Genomic DNA, 19,759 nt, shown 5'->3' on the forward strand with positions numbered 1-19,759 from the left:
GGCCCGGCGCCCCCAGAGAGCAGCATGCGGCAGGGCTGTTACAAAGGCGTTTAGTTTATTTTCCTCAGTGTCACTGATATTCTCATGGTTCACATTTCCCAGTGCGGCTCCTCTCCTTACAGTAGTTAATGTGCAATCTCACTTACGGGCCCGGGGAGTGGGGGGTCGGCCCAGGGCGGGGAGGGCGTTGGCACTTCACACGGACAGGGCGGGCGGTCTGTCCTGCGTGAAAGAGGCGGGTGAGTGGGCGGCCGGGGGAGGCGGAGGGGGGGGGCCCACAGTCTTTTTTTTTTTTTTTTTTTTTGCGTTGGTTGGTGATTCTCCATCCGTGCTCCTCCCTGGGCTGCCCGGGGTGGGGGGGACCATGCAGCTCAGAGCAGGGCGGGGCAGGGGAGGGAGAGGAGAAGCAGCAGGCCGCCCAGAAGGTGGGGAGGTCAGGGCGGGAGGGGCGCAGGGGTGGCTCCTGGGGTAAGGCACAACCCTGTCTTTGGCTCTCCTGGTGAGGAGTTTCCTCCCCGGCACCCCTGCCCAGCCCCTCCCCCCCCCAACACAGTCCCGGGAGCCAGGGGCACCTGCTGGGGTCCCTGAAACGAGGGGCTCTGCCACCCAACCCAGTGCTGCAGGGGCTTGGAGGAGGGACAGGGGCAAGCCCCACCCGAGGACAAGGCAGGGAGGGGCTGGGCAGGGGCCTGTCCAGGACAAAGGGGTGGGGAGGGAGAAGACCCCAGTCCCAGAGAGCTGGCCCCTGCTAAGGCCTGGAAGGAGGGGAGCGCCTGGGGACTCCTTCCTTGTGGGGTCTGGCTGGAGCCCCAGCCCGCCCCTCGGCCTCGGCCGGCCCGGCAGCTTGCCAAGTGACCAGGATATTGTGCTTTGGGATAGATGCTGGGGTGGGATGTCAAAGCCAGGACAAGGGCGTGGGGGAGGTGCGACTAAGGTGCTTGTGCTTTAGCTGGGGCGTCGACTCCCCCCATACACTGGGCCGGCTGAGGGCTAAGGTGCAGGGGCCAGGCCAGGCAAGTGGGATGCCAGGACCCCAGCCAGACCAGACGCCCCCCCACCCCCACAAAAAGATGTCAGGAGGGGACCCCTTCACAGACTGGTGGGGGCTGCTGGAGGGGGTGGGGGAGACCTCTGAGTCAGATTCCAAGGGTTGGGGCTGACCCCCACCCCACCTCCCACAATCCCCCTGCCTCTGGAGAGGCTGCCGGAAGCAATGGGCTGGTCAGATTGGGGAGAAGGCGGCGAGAGGCAGTGGGGACAGGGCTAGAGGGAAAGGTGAAATTGTAAAGGACACCCAGTGTGGGGGGACAGGGAGTAAAAAAAAGAACCCTCCACAGAGTTCACATGTAAAACTCAAAAAAACACAACCCCCTCGCGCTGGGCGAGGACAGAAAGAGGAATGGTTAGAGAAAATTCTGCAAACTGCTAACAATGGAAGTGGGCCCTGCCTTGTCCCCAGAAGCTGGGCTCAGCCAAGAGGCCAAGGCCAGCCCCCCCACCCCCCCCTCAAATGGAGCCCCGCTGGGGAACAGAGGAGCAAGGGAGGAGCTGGTCAGACCCACAGGAGCCTGAGCAGAGGCCTGGCCGGGTCCCCACCTCAGAAATGCGCACCCACACTCCACACTCACGCACGCACGCATTCAGCCTGCCCCCATCCCCCACCCCGTCCTGCCTGCCGCGTCCCCTGGGGACTGAAGGGGACATCAGACAGTCCCGTTGGTTTGAAAAATAAAAGGAATCTTATACTTCAATATTTCATTAGCTAAAAAAATGCTTTAAAAAGTATGTACAGGGGGTGGGGGCAGCGTGGGATGTGGGGGTGGGGGGGGGAGGGCAGCAGCCCCCCAGCCTGCTCCCCTGGCTGCTAGCCCTGGCCCTACTGCCTCGCATATCCATTTGTTTAAAAGCAAAACTTCTACACACACACACACACACACACACACACACACACACACACACACACACACTTCTGTGAGCCCAGGAAACCCCTCGTTCTATTCGCAGAGACCCTCAGTCTTTCCCCAAGAGCCTCCCACTCGGGACCTGCCCCACTCAGGCCCCAGGGGAAAAGTGGGGGCAACAGAGGTGGGCACAGGGTGGGGAGAGAGAGGGGCGCCGGGCCCGCCACTGCCCACCACCTTAGATCAGTTGTGAAGTTTCTCTGAGCCTCAGTTTCCTCAGCTGTGAAATGGGCAGTCCCCTCAGCCTCGCCTACCCCAGCCCCCAGGCGCAGGGACAGACGAGGGAGACAGGAAGGCGCTTTTGGAAACATGGAAGCACTGGGAGGTGGTGGCAGGAGGGGTCCTGAGAACCCTGGGGCCCCTGCAAGTCCCAAGAGGTTGCAGCAAGGGGCCCAGGGCCTGGGGAGGGAGCCTTCCTGAGCCCCCCAGGCCGGCCCCTCCCCGCCTGGCCTGGTGAGTGGGGAGACCACTGCTAGGGGTTAGGAGAGGGGGAGCAGGAGCCCCCCTGACGGCGCCCGAGTGTGCTAGGGAAGGCAGTGCAGAGCTCGCACCGGCCGCTGCCCTCTCCCAGCCCGCTCGGATTGGGGTCAGAGAGTGGAATGGGGAGGCAGAGGGGCTGGGAGCATGCAGCGCCCCCCGCGGGTCCTGGGGAGGGACAGACAGTAGCTCGTGACCAAGATGGTAGGTGGGCGTGATCGGGTGGGGGGGGGGGGGGGAGTGTGACGGCCCCGCGGGGAGGGTCCGGTGGTAGTTACTGGAGGGCCTCGGCCGAGGGGCCGGCCTCGCCGTCGTGGCTGGCCGTCTCGAAGCTGTGCTCCACGCCCATCATGTCCGGCTCGATCTTGCCCGTGTCACTGATGAAGGTGGTGTAGGCATCGCCCTCCGCCATGAGCACCTTGAGCTTGGGGATCCAGCTTTTCCGCACGACGCGGCGGGCGTTGGTGCACATGTCAGCTGCGATGGCGTTCATCTCACTCTCCTTGAAGTTGGGAGCAAAGTTCTGGCAGTAGTCTGCGAGGGCACAGACAGAGCGGGGCTCAGGCAGAGTGTGGCCCCGGCCGCTCACACTGCCAGCAGCCACGCGGCCACGCTGCTCCTTGATTCCCAAACACACACCCAGGGCAGCCCCGAACCCCCCTCAGAGGTGGCGGAACGGAGGAACCCGCGAGCCACGACGTCAGTTGACCCCATGCCTGACTGGGCTCGGCCGTGTGTGGGGTTTGAGAGGATGGCCCAGGGCTCTTGAAAAGTCTGGGTCATTTGCCAGAATTTAGGAACTGCGAGATTCCACACGAAAACCCAGACTTCTCTCCTGACAGCTGGCTGGGGCCTGGCTGCTTCACCACTCCCATGACTCCCCGAGGACCCCTCCCCCCGCACTCCCACCCCCACAGCTGACACAGGCTGACCTTCAGTGCCCCCCGCCCCTCACTACGGGGAAATCTCTATCCAGTCACAGCCTTCTTCCTCACAGGCCTAGATTGAGCCCAGAATCTTGACCCCAAACCCCACCCATCTATCAGGGCCAACGCGGAAGAGGACCATCCGCCTGCCCCGGGCCCCGCCCCTCCAGAGACTCACACTTGACAGCGTGAAGGACGCGACTGTCCAGCGGTTTGCGGCTGGGGTTGTTGGAGGAAGAGCGGATGCCGGTGCCACAGCTGTTGGCCAGCGTGTTCCTGGGGTGGAGGGCACGGAGGAGGGGAGTCAGGCCGCCCGTGGCAGGGGGTATGGGGCGGCCCCCCTCCCCTCCAGCCGGGCTCTGCGAGGGCCTCACCGGTCAAAGAAGGAGGCCAGGAGGCGCCGCAGCAGGACCTTGTGCCGCGTGCCCGCGCTGACGTGGCAGTTCATGAGCTGTGCCCTCGTGATGTACACATTGGTGCCTGGAGTGGGGAGCAGGAGGGTGGCCGGGGGGCCCCAAACTGCCACGTTCCCCACTTGGCCGGGCCCCGACCTGGGCCCGGCCAAGACGCTCCCTGACAACTCGCCCCGGCGTGGCCTCGTCAGCGGTCAGGCGAGGACAGATGGTGGTGCCGCTGTGCACGGGGCACCTAGAACATGCCGGGCCCTGCTTGCACACGGGGGGCTTTTGCCCACACAACCACCTGGGCATCAAAAAGAACAGGCAGTGGAAGCTCATGCCAAGGCACCCTGCCTCCAAGAGCCGAGATTCTTAGCCACCGTATCAGGTAACCCCCAAACCACCCTAAGAAGCCGCTCATCTACCCGCGTGGCCAACAGTGCCGACCCACAATTATACCAGCCTCTGGGGCAGAAGCCTGGAGGCCGGCCTTTGGGACGAATCAACACCAAGGGGTGTCAGCTGCCCCAAGACACGGCCAGCGGTGGCGGCGGGGCTGGAGTCAGATCCCAAGTGTGGCTCCTAAACACCGGGCCAGGGGCGCTGGCTCAGAGGGCAGACATGGGGGAGGAAAGGGGGGTTCTGGGGAGGAAGTGACGCTGGCCCACCTGTCACCAGCTCCAGCTTCTCGGAGGGGTCCCCCTCGTCGTAGAGCTTGGGGTGGCAGCGGTTGCCGATCTGGTTGATGAGCTCGGCCGGGAGAGACGCCAGGTCTTGCCGCACCCGAATGCGATTCCGGGACTCGGGGGCCACCTGCTCAGGGAGGGCCTCCACCTTCTCGGCTTCGGGGGCAGAGAGCAGCACGTGTCGGGGACCGGGGCTGGGGCGGGGGCGGGGACTGGGGCAGGAGGGCAGGGCAGGCACCTCACCTGTCTGGCCGACGTTCATCATGCTGTACATGGTGTACATGTTGCAGATCTGCCGGTACTGCTCGTCCGTGCCCTCCTCGCCTGCATCCTCCTCCTCATCCTCCTCGTTGTGGTAGGAGCCGGGGCTGTCGCTGGTATAGGCACTCGAGGTGCCTGGGCTGGTCCGTTCTGACGTGCTGGGCCCGCTCACCACGCCCCCTGCCGCCACCGCCGCCGCTGCCGCCCCCCCAGCCGGTTGCCCGGTGCCGGCCCCCGCCGCCGCCGCCGCCGCCACGGCCACCCCGGTGGGCTGTGCCGCCGCCACCACCGGGGCCTGCTGGGGCGGCCGGTTGGCAGCCAGGTCTGGCGTGGAGAACTTGGCCATCTTGCGGCTGCCGTTGCCACCGCCACTGCCGCCGCTGTCCCACAGCCGCTTGGCCACGGGCGTGCACTGCACGGAGTCCGACTCCTGCTGCTCCGTCTTGACGCGGGACACGAGGGGCAGCGGGGTGCCACAGGCCGGCCAGCTCGACGTCTGGGCCACGGGGCTCTGGGGCTCGGACGATGGGGCCTCCTCAGCGTGCAGGCCCTGGGAGTCGCAGCTGGGGGAGCTCACCTTGAGGAAGAACTCGGTGCCCTTCTCCATGATCTCCTGGATCTGCAGGAAGCCGGCCGTGTACATGAGCAGGAACTGGTCCCCCACGTTCATGCTCAGCCGGCCTGTGTAGCAGAAGCTGAGGATCCGCTGGAAGGACTGGGGCTGCACGGCAGCCGGTAGCTCCACCACCGCGCTCCGGCTGCTGTTGAACAGGTCCCGGAAGTAGGAGCTGCTGGCGGCCAGCACGGCCCGGTGGGCCTTAAAGGCGTGGCCCTTGACCACCACGGACACGTCACAGTACAGGCCCTGCAGCCGCTGCTCGTTCAGACACTCCAGAATGCTGTTGCCGAAGTTCGGGATCTCCATCTGCAGGGTCTGGGCCATGGCGGCAGCTGCGCGGGGGGGGGGGGGGGACAGGGAGAGACAGACGGAGGGACGGGGTCAGGCAGCAGACTCAGCCCTCCTCTCGTGAACCTCACCTGCTACAGGGAGGCACGTGGGAGCAGCATCCACAGGGTGGACTCGGCCGCGGTTGTGAGAATCACCGGGAGCCACCCACGCCTTCAGTCCCGGCACAGACTTGCCTCCATGACAGACTGTCAGATCAGTTATGTCAGCCACAGGCCCGGGGTGGGGGTGGGGCGTGCTGGCCGTCCCTTGCAGACAGGAGGGCAAACGCACACTTACACGTATGTGCCTGAATTTGAAATGAGCGAACACAGTGAGCATCTGTGAACATTAAGCATCACCAGCACGACACACACAGATAGGGCAACCCCTAGCGAAGGGCACTGGCGTCAAAACACCAAGAGGCCAGGGTTGTCTGGTTTTTCACACTGCGCCCACAGGGCTGAGCACGTGACCCCCAATCACTGTTTGACGAATGAATGAATAACCTACTCAAGAAACCCCGAAAGCGCACGAGAACATCACTAGTCGTCAGGGTAACTACGTGAGCCCAAACCACAGCGAAACACCATTTCATACCAACGGGGCTGGATGGAATAAAAAAGACAGACAAGTGTTGGCAAGGATGAGATCGGAATCCTCCTACGCTGCCGGTGGGGATGCAAAATGGTGCAGTTGCTATGGAAAAAGTCTGGCAGCTCCTCAAATGATTAAACACGGAGTTACCATATGACCCAGTAATTCCATTCCTAAGAATTATACCCAAGAGAAACAAACACCTAGATCCACAGAAAATCCTGTGCACCGTCCACAATCGCCAAAAAGGTGGAAACCCAAATGTCCATCAACTGATGAGTGGATACATAAAATATGGTCCAGTCATACAACGGAATATTATTCAGCCATATAAAGGAACAAACATGGATACAGGCTCGGATATGGGTGAACCTTGAAAACATTATGCTGAATGCAAGAAGGCAGACAAAAGACCTGTGTATTATATGATTTTATGTATGGATGGGTCCTTTCATTTACTTATTTAGCTAAAAGATCAGAAGTAATCTCTACACCCAACGTGGGGCTCAAATCCACAAAACTGAGATCAAGAGTCACGGGCTCCGCTGACTGAGCCAGCCAGGCACTCTTATACGATCCCATGTATACAGATCTCCAAAACAGGCAAATTCAGAGCTGGCAAGGTGGGGGGGGGGTGAGCAGAAGAATGCAGTGTTTCTTCTTGCCGTAATGTAAAATGGGCTAAAATTGTGGTGATGTGTGCACAACTCTGAATAAGCAATTGTGATCTTTGAATAACATAGGTCTGAACTGTGTGGGTCCACTTATACGCAGAATTTCTTCGATACGGTTCAGTACCATAAATGTTATTTTCTCTGCCTTATGATTTTATTTTAAGTAATTACTATGCCCAAGTAGTGGGGCTCAGACTCATGACCCAGAGATCAAGAGTCGCATGCTCCTCTGACAGAGCCAGCCAGGTGCCCCTTCCTTATGATTTTCTTGGTTAACATTTTTTTTCTCTAGCTTACTTTATTGTAAGAACACAGTAGGGGCGCCTAGGTGGCTTAGTCAGTTAAGCGTCCAACTTCAGCTCAGGTCATGATCTCCCGTTCATGGGTTTGAGCCCCCGCATCTGGTTCTGTGCTGACAGCTCAGAGCCTGGAGCCTGCTTTGGATTCTGTGTCTCCCTCTCTGCACCTCCCAGACTCACTCTGTCTCTCTCTCAAAAATAAAATAAACACTAAGAAAAAAAAAAAGAACATACTATAGAATACTTATACAAAGTATGTGTTAATTGACTGTTTTCATTATCGGTAAGGCTTCCGGCCAACAGTAGGGTGTTAAGTTTTTGGGGAGTCAAAGATTATGCATGGGCTTTCGACTTTGCACGCCCCCCGCCCCCATCTCAACTCGTTGTTCAAGGGTCACCTGTAGTGAAAACCATGGAGTTGTACACTTTAAATGAACTTCATGGTATGTGTATCTCAATAAAGCTCAAATAAAGAAATAAGAATCCACAGGACCAGTTTCTTCTGGGCAGAAGACATGAGAAACTTGCCACGAACACTCCTGAGTCTTGAATTTTGAACCTGGTGATCGTATTACACCTACTTACAAAAATAGGTAATATTTTAAAAGACGTAAAATGTGTGAAATCGTAGCATACACATCTAATTTGTGAAAATTAACCCCAAAGTGCTAGAGGGGGATAGAAATGCCAATTTAAGAAACTGTGGCCCTTCTCAGGGAGGCCCAGGCATGTCTCAAATGGGAACTTCTGCATCACAGCCGATTCCATCAGTGCACATTCCAGCACATTCCAACCCAGAACTGGTGGGGTGGGATGGGCATGTCCAGTACTCTAAGGGCACTCATAAAAGGGCATTGAAGGACAAGGCGGCTTTATAACTGTACCCATGGTAAAAGTGAGTCCCCTGTAATGCTATGGAATATAGAAGGCAGTGGTCCTGAATGGGCTGGGTGAGTGTGAGAAGAGTCCAGCTGGTGAGAAGGAAGAAAGTCGGTGCACAAAGGCCCTGGGGCAGGTACCAACTAGAGCCCCCAGCTGTTTCCCCTCATTCTCAGATTAGCTCGCCTGCTTCTTTCACATTTTTCATCTACTAGCGAGTCCATTCTGAGCTGCTTCCACGGGCTGAACCCTGGGACACAGTGGAACTGTGGTAACACCAGGTACCAAGAGGACAACAGAAGCAGCCACGTGCCCATGGTAAGTCCTGGCTCCAGAACCAACTTGTTCCTGAAGGCAGGAACTCCGAATCTCTGCTTCTCCATTTGGAAACAGATGTTGGTCAAGGCCAACCCGATTGTGCAAATCCAGTGTGCATTCACTAAGCTGCTACATGTGGTGGACCCTGAGGGAGACACTGGCAGGCCCTGCCCCTCCCAGCACCCGGGCCACCCAAGAGCTGACAGTTGGTGACCTACAGGAGTTCTCTGAATCCTCTCAGCAAACCCACGGGGCTGATTTCATACTCCCAGTTTTCAGACGGGAAAACTGAGGCCATGGGGGGGATGTTAAAAACAGTCTCAAGGTCATCGCTGAGGAAACAGTAGGGACAAGATTCAAATCAGGGTCTCTGTGGGCACTGAAACTTGTGATTTCCCGTAGCTATGCCCTCTGCTTCCTTGTCCTCATCAAAATCACTGTCACCCCCAGGAAAAACAATTTAAGGCAATCCCGGGGGGAGACAGGGACAGGGACTCCACCGTCAGAAGGCAGCACCTTCCTTCAGGAGTTCAAACTCAATACCAGATGGGCTAGGAGCTGGCCCTCTGTGTGTGGATAAGGGAAACTGAGGCACCAAGTGGAGGCAAAGGACGCAGCCCACAGAGCCCGCTCCAGGGGCCTGGCACCCCCAACCCAATTCCCAAGGCTGCCAAAATGAAGCTACCCCAGGTACTGGGGCCCAAGTGACCAGAGCCAAGGGGGTCAAGGGTGAGGCCAGCTCCCTCAACAGGATCACTAGACTCCCAGTTGGGAAGGCTCTCACAGTAAGGGGAAGGACCAAGGCAGGAGAGGCCTGCAGTGGAGTCCAACCCCAGACCTGGGTTCCATTGCTAGGCCCTCCCCTCTGTGCCTTGGTTTGTTCATCTGCAAAATGGAGACTCACTCATCCAACCCACCCTGATAAACTGCAAGGCGCGAGGGACACAGCCCTAAAGGAGACTGGCCATTTCCACGTGCAGTTGTCTAGCGGGAAGACACCGGGAGTGACACATTTACCGCCGGGGTGAGTGTGTCAGAGGGGCTGGGCTGACCCTGGGAGTGAGGTGAAGACAGGGGGACAGAAGGCCACCAAGTCTCGGGCAGGAAGGAGCGAGGTGCAGTCAGAAGACCCCCCAGGAGGCCAGCGGCGGCTTGAGGCGAGTGCAGGGGCAACAGGGCTGCTGGGAAAGGGGTGGGACGGGGGGCCCTGGTCTGGTGAGGGGAAGTGTTTCCGCGGGAGCAGTGGGAAGCTTGGAGCAAGGGAGACACGGGCCCAGACCGCCTTCAGGAGAACTCCCAACCAAAACAGGGGAGACACCGAGGGCTGGGCCAGTGGTGGGGCAGGTGGCAGTGGGGCAGCCACAGAGAGAGGATGGTCAGACTCAGGAGTGAGTGGCTAGGAGGAGGGAGCACCAGGCGAGAATAAAGGCCTCCAGTCTGGGGCGTGGCAGCTGCTGGGGGAGGTGCTGCACCCCAGGGCTGCAGAAGAAATTCTGGGGGGTTCTCCTAACGGTGGTGTGCCAGTTGCTGCTAAGGGCACAAGGACCGCCCGCTTCACAGGTGAGGACTGAAGCGCGGCCCTGCCCCTCCCGAGGCGGCTGGACTTGAGGGCCTGACCCCTCCCCGGGAACCAGCACCGGACGGCAGCTCAGCTCGGGGAAAGCTCAGCAACGAGAGTGCTGAGGTCCCTGGGGTGACAGCGAGAACACACACAGGGAGGCGCTCCCAAAGGCGAGAACCAACCTGACATTCAGGCTGGGGTCCCCCAGGCCTTGTGAACCCCAGCCTCACAGCCCAGCTCCCAGGGCTTTGACGCCTTAACCATTTGGCGGGGGGAGGCAATTAGTGCCAACGGCTCCACCAGTCAATGCACAGGAACCCCCTCCACGGTGCAGGGGAGTGGGGTGGCAGGGCTTGAGATGCAGAGACCCTGTGTGGCCTTGCTGTCCCTGCAAGGGCAGCGAAAGGCGAGGGCTTGGCTGGTTTTAGAAGCACAGGACAGGTCACCCCCAGGCTCCCCTCCTTCCCTCCCTGGGCAAATGCCCCAATCCAGTCCTCTGGACTCAGAAAGGACGGCTGTCCTGGCTCTCCCTGAAGCCCCTTAGCCACACTAGCCCTGCGAGGGGAGGGACCATGGAGCACGACGGGCTCCCAGAAAACAGGTCTATAGTACCTGCTGCCTAGGCAGTGGTGATGGAGCCAAGAGTCGGGGGTTTCTAAGCCATCCAGCAGTCCTGTCCCCGCCAAGCACACGGCATGGCTCTCCCACCCGCGCCAGGCGTCTGTCCCGGCTGTGCACCCTGCCAGCAGAACCCTTTCCCTCCCACTGCCCACATCTTCCTCTCCCACTGTTACCCCCTGGCTCTGAGAATCCTCCAGACTGGAGAAGATGCCCTTCTTCTGCACACTCTCCCCGGCTCCCACACGCAGAGCCCTAATGCTTACCTCTGAGAAAACTAAATCCCACTCGACTAGAGAATCCTTAAGGGCAGAAGACCTCACAATGTGGCACATTAGCCTGCCCATCTTCTGGGGTCCCCAGACTCCCCTCGAAGGAAGGGGCGGCTCCCAGCCCTATGCAGGGCCAAAGGGACCCTCCCAGCGTCGCTAGTGTCCTGGCCCCAAACACGAGCAGGTCTCCCAGTGAGATGCAAGGGCCCAGCACTCCGTTTCCATGACCTCCCAAGTCACTCAACAAATATTTGCCAAGCGCCTGCCTGGGGCATGAAGTGCCTGGGAGCCCGGCGCAGGCCATGAGCGAGACAAGGCCTGCCTCCAGGGCTCACGGTCCAACAGGGAACGTGGTCTTACATCCAGAGTTCCACAGATCAACGTGCCGCATGTGTGGGCCTCTAACATTACAGCTGACATATTGGAGCGGGGACGGGGGGTGGGGGGGGCAGATAGAACGAGGCGGTGGTGGAATGGGAGCATAGCCCTCAACGTACAGGGAGACCATGCAGAGTCCTGAAAGAGAAGCACGCACAGTCCTTCCAGAAAGTGAAGGTAAATGAAGGCTGGTGCTGGGCCCAATCCTTGGTTAGTTTCTCTCTTCCCAGGGATTGAACCCAGACCGAGGGCTCTGCTCTGGACCCAACTGTGCCTCCTCGCCCCAATTCATGGGTTGAACTCTTACCCCCCAACACGTCTGTATTTGGAGATGCAGTCTTTAGGAGGTAATTAAGATTAAACAAGGGCCTAAGAGTGGGAGCCCTGATCTGCTAGGACCGGTGAGTCTTAGAGAAGGGAGAGATTTCTCTCTCTGTAAGGACACACACCAAGGCCGTGTGGGCACATCTGGTCTTGGACTTCCAGGCTCCCGAAGTGGGAGCCATGTCTGTTGTTTCAGCCACCCCGTCTCTGGCGTGTTGTTATGGCAAGCTGGTTCAAGACAGGCTTGAAGTAGCATCCTCTCGCCTACAACTCCCCCATGGAGCCCCTGTCCTGGGCTTCCTATGGGTGCCAGACGTGTATATGTCCCAAATACTAACTTGACGTGCCTGCGGCCAAACCCCTCCCCACACCCCCAAGTCCACCGGCCAAAGCTCTCACCAGCTCCAGCCTTCCTTGCTCAGGCCAACGCCCTGATCTGACCCCCAAACTCTTTCAAAACCTGTTCTCACCACCTGCTCTCGGGACTTCCTAGAATGCTGTCCCCGAGATGGCCACAGCTCGTCACACCTGCCCAGTCACTTATCTCAAACTCCCAAAGACAGAACCTCTCCCAACCCCAATTCCTTCGCTTCTCCTGCTGGATTTTTCCTCCTCGGTGCTGCCTACCATCTAGCTAGCTAGATGCATCCTTGGCTTTGTGTCAGTTCCACCAGGGCAAGGTGCCTGCCTATCCGGTTTATACTGCAGTGTTCGCTGCCCCCTAGGACCAGACAGGTACACAGTGGGTGCTCAATAGTTGTTTGCGGAATGAAAAATTATTTCCGTTACTTCCAACCTAACTCCCCTTTTTGTTCCACATGAATGGGACCCAAACAGGGTGGGAGCCCCCAGGGCCAGTGTGGAGGGTGCCGCGCAGACCGGTGCCCCCCTCGGGCGGCCGCACCAGGCGGGAGGCCTGCAGTCAGGGTCCCGCTCTGAGCTCAGTGTCACTGCATTTCGGGTTCCCACCAACTGTTCACACTACTGCCTGATCGTGCCGGGGTGCAGCAGGCTTGAACTGCAAGCGCTTGGGTGGCAGGGCGACTCCTGGGAGTGGAAACTGGCAGGGATTTGGAAAGGGAGCGCCAAACTCCCCAGGCAGCACGAGCTAGGGGTACAGATGTGCGCCATCACCAGGGACGGACCGTATGTCTTCCCGGCTGACTTTCCAGGGAAGCTGTGAGCTGCCCGGTGTAGTGCAAGCCAGTTCAGGGAAACCACCAACCCCAAGTGAAAGGACCAGAGGCCCGTGGAAAGCCCCACAGGACTTCAAGCAGCTCAGCAGGAGGTCAGAGTAAGGTGGGGGGAGGGGCTATACCCCCAGGCTGCCGGAGCAGCCTTCCTGGCCCAGAGCCATTCTGACCCTCAGTAGGTGCCAACTGCAAAGCAGCTGAGGCAAACGTTTGCTAATGAAGAACAAAGTGTTACCTGACTGTACAGATCTCTACTGCTGGCATTTAAAAAAAAAAAAAAAAAAAAAAGGACTTTACTATTATTTTTTTAGTAATCCCTACACCCAACACGGGGCTGGAACTCACAACCCCAAGATGAAGAGTCGCAGGCTTTTCCGACTGAGCCAGCGAGGCACCCCCCTACTGTTGGCATTTTTAAAGTAGGTGCACATCCCCCCCCACCAAAAAAAGTGGCCATGATATCCACAGTGGGTGACAGGATTGTGACAGGGCATTAGCTGGCAAGTAGCATTTACATTGCCCCTACTGTGCACCTGCACAGGGCAAGGGCTCTGTTACACTTCTCTCTCTGGTTTCTGAGGAAGAAACAACTCTTCCCACCATTTTCCGGGCATAGAGAGCAAGGCCCAGAATTGCGCCCAGGCCCTCTGGCTCCTGTCCCAGAATCGGAGGTAACAGTGGCTGAGGCTTCCTCACCACGGCTGGCTCATGCCAAGCTCGTCCCCCACGTGGTCCCATCGCTCCCCGAGGCACGCAGGCCACCGTGACTAGACCCATCCCATGGATGGGAAAACTGGGGCTCAGAGAGGCCAGAGCTGGGGCTCTTTATCTTCACTGGGTATGACTTCTCCATAAATGGGATCTCGGGTGCCCTCTGAGGGAGGGCCAGGCTGCGTGTTGTTCCTGCCTCCCCTACAGGAGGCCTTCTCCTTTGCCCAGCCTCCCCCAGCTACTCCCTCCCCTTCCCCCCTGCCACCTCTGGGAAAGGAGCAGTCCAGTCCCCCGCTTGCCCCAGGGTCTCCCTCTCTCCTCCCACTCTCCCTTCCTCCGCCCACAGCAGCAGCTCCTACAAGGAGACGGGCGGCAGCCCTACCCCCCACCCCAAGCCCACCTTTCGGAGTTACACCCTAATCCCTGTGTGCCTTTAAACTTGAAGGGGAGGTGGTGGCAGGCACACAAAGGGTCGTGGAGGGAGTGTCACGTGCTAAGGCCCTGAGGTGACGCTGGTGTAGCTAAGGCAGGAGGCCTGGAGGGCTGGAGGGCAGGTGGTTCCTGGGAAGGGGCCTGTCAAAACGGGCTTGGAAGGCGACGCAGGACCTTGGCAGGGCTTAAGAATACGAATCTTGTTATTTTACACAAAGCGCAAGGCTTCCTGCTTAGAATTGTGCTTCCTTTCCTTTACACCGCCAGAAAACATCTCCCTGTAGCGGCGCGGACAGCCTGACATCAGTCTTCCCAACTCGAAAAGGGGCTAACAGCAGCAGCCACCTCCTGCGGCCATTCCAAGGACTGAACCAGCAAGCAATGCAGGCAGACTGGTGCTTACCCTGAGTCCGGGACCCGGTAACACCAGCTGTTATTAGCCACGTCCCCTCTGTTCCTCCCCCAAAGCCCCTCGCAGGGCTGTAAGGTCTCTGACAGCAGCGGCCACATCCTACACCCCCAGAACCTTATGCCATTTCATGATTAATCGAGCAGTACTTGCTGAGGGCTCCCTCCCTGCCCCAGTGCCTTCCCAACATTATCAAACACCCCAGACACCAATCTCTGTGCTCCACATGGTAACAACACAGTGAGGATACCCCGACCTTGTGGCCACTGGGACCAGATCACTCTTTGGCGGGTGGGGGGGGGGGGGGGGGACGGACGGACCATCCTATACATTACGTACGATGTTGAGCAGCATCCCGGACCTCTACGCTCACTAGAGGCCAGTACCAGCCCCAGCCGTGACCACCAAACACGTCTCCAGACAGACATTTCCCAAACACCCCTTAAGAGGAGGCAGAATCATTCCTCACTGAGAACCACTGCTGCACAGGCATGCCTGCTTGTCCCCACTCATCAGAGGAGGACACAGGAGGTGCCCGAGGTCGCAACCTTTGCCCAGGGTCTCATGGCTGAGGAGGATGGCGCTGATGGAATCAGACTCTCCACTAGACCGTGGTTGCTCACCTTCAGCCACCCTCCGCCTAATTCAGAAAAGAGTCACAGTCCTCACAGAGGGCCCTTGGGTTTCGAAGGATGCTGAGACCTTCACCAAAGGAGGCGGCACAGGAGAGATGGGACGATGACCACGGGCAGGCACTGGGCACAACCTCTAACAGCCAGCCACCAGACCGGATTCACTTCACTGCAGCTCAGAGGGCTCTCCAGGGGGGACCCAGAGAGCAGAGGCAGGGAGACGGGCCTCCCCCGCACACCCCTGCTAGGCACAATGGGCGCCGAGGGCCTGGGGAAGGAGGAAAGGGATCGGGGTGATGAGGAGCCGGGAGGACCCCAAGAGGGAGCACAAGCTGTTCAAGCAGCGCCGCCTCAGTCTTCAAGCCCAGGGGGGCTCGTCATCGCCTCAAACACAGGCTCCCCTCTCCATCAACCTGCTCTGGCACTGACACTGATGAACTCCGAGTCAACCTGGCTGGACCAACCCCCAACCCTCTTCAAACCCGCGCCTGCAGGCTGACCCCAACGACAGATCCTGCAAGACTGACAAAAACTCAGCTGTCCTCACAGCCTTGCTCGCTGGGGCTCCCCACTGGCTGGCCAGACTTTAAAAGGCCTGGAGGCAGGCCAAGGGGTCTGGACTTTCATCTGGGGGCAGCGGGGAGATCCAGGAGACCCTGCGACCCGGGTGCTTTTCTGTAAATGGCACTAAGGGTCTTCATTTCCACACTGGGGTCACCCCCCCCCCACTCCTTCCCTCACGAGGACAAGATATTTAGAGTACTTAGCAGGAGGCTGGCACATGCTCAATAAAGGCTTTCAATGTGCTGTCCCCTCTGCCCAGAACATTCGCTCCTCCCCTGCCCCAGCTTCCCTCACCAGGCCGATTTCTTCTTATTCAGGGCTCAGCTCTCCCACAAGCCGTGCCTGACCACCCAATTTGAAATTCTCCACTGTCCCCCCACCGGATCTGTTATTCAAGGCTGTTCCCCCACCCCCACCCCTAGCAGGCAGTCGACACCCTAGTGAAATAAAACTGTCCCAAGGGTCCCCTTACTTGTTGTACTTGCTAGTTTGGCCTCCTCTGGCGCCCCAGGTCTGTGTGCCCCGAAGTCCGCACAGAAAGGCAGCCTTTGAGCACCTTCTCCTCTAGCTCCAGAGGCAGCTCAGAGCCACTGCCCTCCTCCGCCATCCACACACCACGGCCAGCCCCCACCAGTCGCTGGCCCCATTCCAGCCATGTGACCAGAGGTAGCCACCCCCGGCCTCAGTACCCAGCCCTGAGCCCCAGTCTGTGCCACAGCAGCCAGCCTCGGCCCAACCAGACAGGGAAAAGGCACCTTTAAGTGGGGCTGCCGGCCCAGTTCCTCCCGCTCCCAGAACCAGGAGGCTAGCCGGGGAGAGGAGGGCAGGGCCCAGGTGGGATGGGTTCGAGGAACTACAGGCCGACTGGGGGAAGGCAGGGAAGGAGGGTGACAACCCATCATTAAGCCCAGGCCCAGCTGATAACCACTTGACCCAGCAGTTTGTGCTCTTGCCTCAGGTGTGGAAGATCCCAGGACACACTGGTAACAATTAGCCCAGAGAGAGCAACGAACGCTGTGGACGTCTGACCGGGAACCAAAGAGGGGGAAAAAGACAAACCAGGCAAGCAGAGCTCCGTGCAGCTCTGGAGCCAGGCTTCGTCCTCGAAACTGCCTCCCCGAGCCAGCCCACAGTTCCGTGACCCCTGACCTCTGGGCTCCCAGAAGGGAGCCGGGGGATGAGGTGTGACCAGGCCCCTGAGAAAGACGCTTCCACTGTTCCCGCCCCTGGAACGCCAGGAAAACTCTGTCCGCAAGGGCACGGATCCATTCCTTGGGAGGGCCAAGAGGAAACGCCCGGGCACAGAAGCCCCGCCAGGGAATGCCAACAGCAGAGCTCCTCCAGCCACGCCCCTCAAAAGCCAGCTGGGGAGACTGTGGGTTTGAGCCGAGGGCCCGTCAGTCCCTGTCTAGCCACTGTCTAGCTGTGTGGCCTGGAGCAAGCCACCCGAAGCCTGAGCTTCCTCCCATCATGGAGAAGGCGGAAGCGGATCCAGTGGTGGGCCGGCAACCAACGAGCTCATCCCAGGGCCTGGCTCCAGAGGGCACCTCACAGGCAGAGCCCGGGGGCCAAGAGACCCGAAGGCCTGGGCCAGGGTGTAGACACCACACTTGGTATCATCAGGAGCCTCCAAGACCCGATGAACAGAGCTTTATTCGCTCCCCTTCCAGTCCTTCACCCCTGGGGAGCTGGTGCCTGGGAGGCCATGGTATAAGATGGTGGGTGGCTGCGAGGTCCCATCGCCTGGGCTGGAGCCCCGAGGCTCTGCTCACAAAAAGTGGGGAAAGAATCCAGCACCCCAGGATACTCAGGTAAGGGCAGCTGGGCGGCCTCCCGGCAGATATACATGCCCAGCTAGGTGTTGCGGACTTCCCCAAGCTCTCCACACAAACACCCACCCGGTGGGCCAGCGCTTTGGAAGAGCCAGCAGAGACTTGCTCCAAGGGTAGGTCGGGGACCCAGAGCCCGAGAGGGATGAGGAAAAGAGGACACAGCCCAGGTCTGGCCCGGAGCGAACACCTGGTGGGGGAAGGGGTGGCGTGTGCCTTTGGATCGCACTAGTTTCTCGGGACGCCCCGTGTCTCCACTAGCCGAGCCCAAAGGCGCTGTTCCCCCCGCCCCCCCCCCCCCCCGATCCTACAGTAGTTCCTCAACCTACCTGATGGCCCCCGGATCTGGCCTTCCCCCCGCCCCGCGCACCTCTCCAAGCCCTAACCTCATATGACCCCTGCAAACATCTCTGGGATCTCCTATCCGCCCCCACCCGAACTAACTCCGCCCACACCCACCCTGCCCCACTTCCTGGGCTTCTCCTCAGCCGCCCCCAGGCCTGTAACCTGACCCACCCACCTCCTCCGGCGCCCGGACACTACCTGCAGGTCGGCCCCTCCCCGCCCCCCCCCCACCCCCCGGGCCCTTTCCCTCCGGCCGCGCCGCTCTCCCTCCTCCCCCCACTCGGCCGGCCCAAAGCCCGACTCCTCCCCCCTCCCCCCCGCCCCGGCCTCCCCGGCCGCCTCCTCACTTTTCTTCCTCCGGCCTTCCAACTTCCCGGGCCTCCGGCACCTGCCCGGGCACAGCTCCGAGCCCCCAGTCGCCGAGAGTGAGGCGGGGGGGGGGGGGGGGGTGGGTCTGGGCCCGATCCCGCCACCCCCAAGCCCCACGGCCCGGCCCGGGACTGGACACTCAAGGCCGCTCGTGAGGGCCGGGCCTCTCCGCACTCGCCGGCCCGGGCAGAGTGCAGGCTGCGGACCCGGTTCCTTTTCTGTCGGAGGAGGCCCCCCCGGCCCTCCCCGCTCAGCCCTCAGCCGGCCCTCGGATGCCCTCGGGCCGCCCCGGAGAGAGGAGGCCGGAACCGGGCCTGGGGCGGGCCGCCTCACCTGCGCCGTGGCCGCGCTCCGGGGGCTCCCAGCGGGCTCCGCAGCGGCGGCTGGGGCCGGGCCTGGGCCCGGGGCGCGCCCCCCTGCGCCGGGGCCTCGGCCTCCGCCTCCGCGGCCTCCGCGGCCTCCGCCTCAGCAGCAGCGGCAGCCGCGGCGGCCATTCATTGTGGGCCAGGCCGCCCCAGCCGAGCGCCGAGCGAGCGCAAGCCGCGCCGCCGCCGCAACCCGGCCGGGGAGGAGCGGCCGCGGCCCCGCCCCCTGCCCGCCTCCGGCCCCGCCCCCGAGACGAGGCCAGCTGAGCGCCGAGCGCGCCCCTTCTCACCTCGGTTTTCTCCCTTCGCCCCTCAGGGTCCCCCGCCTGTTCCTTGATCTGCCGGAGAATTCGACTCCCGACCCCGCCACTTCCTAGTTCCGCGACCTTGGACAAGTCTCTTCGCCTTTTCGATCATTCGTTTCCTGTAAAACGAAAACAACAATGACTTCTATTTATTGTGCCTGGCACTGTTTTAGGCACTTAATGGGCATTATCTCTTTAAACGCCACAGTAACATTTTTAAGTAGAAATGACGACACACTTATACACCCTTCATAGAAAGAGAGGCACACAGAAATGAAAAATACCTACTGAAGATTACCAGCAAGTACGTGATGGAGGGTGCCAGGATTCAAACCCCGAATCAAGAATCGACGATGAAATTAATGCTTTCATGTTTATGCCACACCTGATTCTGTTCTAAGCATTTAACCTGCACTAAGTCGTTTAAAACTCACCACAACACAACAACGAACGTTAAAAAGTTATGTCCATTTTGCAAATGGGCAAACTTAAGCATAGATGGAGACAAGAACAAGTAGCAAGGCTAGCTGGGACTGGAATCCAGGCAGTGCAGGCCACTATGCTCCCCTCCCGTCCTACACAGTTAGAACCTACTGAGAACTTACTACGTAAGAGGGGATGCTTTGCACACTTTCCAGGCATTCTGTCCCTTAATTTTTGCTCTATATTGGGAGTTAGCATTCCTATTTAACAGGTAAGGAAAGTGAAGCCCAGAGAGTTTAAGTAACTTGCCAAGACCATGTGATAGGACTGGGATTCAAACTCAGTAAATCTGATTTCAGAGCCTTAATTATTCCTGCAGAGTGCCCTGAAATAATGTGCTTACAGCACTCAGGGCACAGAAGCCGATCAGTAGATGTTGAATTTCTCCGCTTACCGCCCCTTTTCTGAGCCTCACCTTCCTCATCCGTGAAATGGGGCGAGTGATGCGTCCCCTCCCAGGGGAGCCGACGTGATTAAGGCTATCCACACTACACTTTCCGAGCTTTCCGCCGTACATTTTGATCCCGGCCACCCACTGTAGGTAGCA

At 59.6% G+C, this 19,759-nt stretch overlaps 1 protein-coding gene across 5 annotated transcripts; it reads right to left on the reverse strand.

Annotated features, from left to right (window-relative positions):
- Positions 1-36: 36 nt before the first annotated feature.
- On the reverse strand, positions 37-19,758 carry NACC1 (nucleus accumbens associated 1). 5 transcript variants are annotated; one of them, XR_008297240.1, is made up of 8 exons: positions 19,628-19,758; positions 18,715-18,848; positions 4,692-5,660; positions 4,431-4,604; positions 3,739-3,844; positions 3,543-3,640; positions 701-2,972; positions 37-535 (listed from the first exon to the last, which is right to left on the reverse strand). XR_008297240.1 is itself a non-coding variant. In XM_027050457.2 (8 exons), the coding sequence occupies exons 3-8, from the start codon at positions 5,650-5,652 to the stop codon at positions 126-128; spliced, it is 1,692 nt and encodes a 563-aa protein (XP_026906258.2). In that variant the 5' UTR covers positions 5,653-5,660; positions 18,715-18,848; positions 19,628-19,758; the 3' UTR covers positions 37-125. The 5 variants fall into 5 exon arrangements, 4 of the variants coding, with proteins under 4 accessions (XP_026906258.2, XP_053075781.1, XP_026906260.1 ...); XM_027050457.2 differs by having other exon boundaries at positions 37-222; positions 2,717-2,972; XM_053219806.1 differs by having other exon boundaries at positions 37-222; positions 2,717-2,972; positions 19,607-19,734.
- Between the last annotated feature and the right edge of the window lies 1 nt (position 19,759).

The sequence above is a fragment of the Acinonyx jubatus genome, chromosome A2 (genome assembly GCF_027475565.1).
Source record: "Acinonyx jubatus isolate Ajub_Pintada_27869175 chromosome A2, VMU_Ajub_asm_v1.0, whole genome shotgun sequence".
NCBI classification, from domain to species: Eukaryota; Metazoa; Chordata; class Mammalia; order Carnivora; family Felidae; genus Acinonyx; species Acinonyx jubatus.

Bases quoted from the DNA above. Each gene is read 5' to 3' on its own strand.
- NACC1 (XM_027050457.2), bottom strand. From the start codon at position 5,652: ATGGCCCAGACCCTGCAGATGGAGATCCCGAACTTCGGCAACAGCATT. The intron at 3,845-4,430 runs GTGGGCCAGCGT...TCCCCACTCCAG, and splicing joins GAAGCTGGAGCTGGTGACAG to GCACCAATGTGTACATCACG. The intron at 2,973-3,542 runs GTGAGTCTCTGG...GTGCCCTCGCAG, and splicing joins CGTCCTTCACGCTGTCAAGT to ACTACTGCCAGAACTTTGCT.